The sequence below is a fragment of the Crocuta crocuta genome, unplaced genomic scaffold, assembly GCF_008692635.1.
Source record: "Crocuta crocuta isolate KB4526 unplaced genomic scaffold, BGI_CrCroc_1.0 scaffold528, whole genome shotgun sequence".
Taxonomy (NCBI): domain Eukaryota; kingdom Metazoa; phylum Chordata; class Mammalia; order Carnivora; family Hyaenidae; genus Crocuta; species Crocuta crocuta.
This window is the reverse complement of record NW_027530010.1, coordinates 1,135,553-1,136,244: the sequence shown is the minus strand read 5'-3', so window position 1 is coordinate 1,136,244 and position 692 is coordinate 1,135,553. Positions and strand designations below refer to the sequence as shown.

The 692-nt window shown below is 70.8% G+C and overlaps 1 protein-coding gene across 1 annotated transcript in view; it reads left to right on the top strand.

Moving 5' to 3' along the window:
• Positions 1 to 692, top strand: part of DCST2 (DC-STAMP domain containing 2) — an 8,592-nt gene that overhangs the window by 6,271 nt on the left and 1,629 nt on the right. Inside the window, exons 13-14 of the mRNA XM_077764054.1 lie at positions 48 to 141; positions 241 to 384. Coding sequence (XP_077620180.1) covers positions 48 to 141; positions 241 to 384 — 238 coding nt within the window. The remainder of the gene's footprint in view (positions 1 to 47; positions 142 to 240; positions 385 to 692) is intronic.

The window sequence follows — 692 nt, the reverse complement described above, 5'->3', positions numbered from 1 at the left end:
GAGGGGGAAGGGGAGGGCCGCCTCCCTCCCGCTGCTGCGTTTTCCAGGCCTCTTCTGTTCTACCTGCTTCCGTCTCCTGGACAACACGTGCTCTGTGTGTGCGGCTCCCCTCTCCCACCAGGGGGACCTGGAGCCCGAGCTGTGAGTCTCCAGAGAGACGGGGCGGCCAGAGGCTGGGGGCGGTGGGGGCCCCCCGCCCCCCAACCTCTGTGGGCCGTGCGCTGACGGGAGCTTCTCCAGGGACTCCAGCGACGAGGACGGCCCCCCGCCGCGGCTGGCCGCAGCAGCTCCGACGAGGGACCCTGAGCGGGAGTGGCTGCTGCGCCCACAGCTGCCGGAAGCGCGGGGCAGGACCCTGCCTTCGGAGTCCAGCCCCGAGGCCAGGTGAGGGGGGCGGGGGCCTGGGGCCTGGGAGGCTGGGCCTGACCCGTCACATCTGCAAAGGGCTTCTGGGTGCCCGGGCCTCTGCTGGAGCTGGAGGCAGAGGTGAAGGGAGAGGGCAGCGAGGGAAGGAGGTTTAGCCCAGTGCCTGGCCTGCCAAACCGTGGGGGTGACGTCAACCGCATGAGCGACAGCAGCGTGGATGGGCCCCAGCCCAGGGGGGACGGGGCAGGGCAGACCGCGGAGGAAGGACGGGTTGGGGATGGGGTCCCGTGAATAAAGGCTGCAGGGGAGAGGTGAAAGAGCTGGGC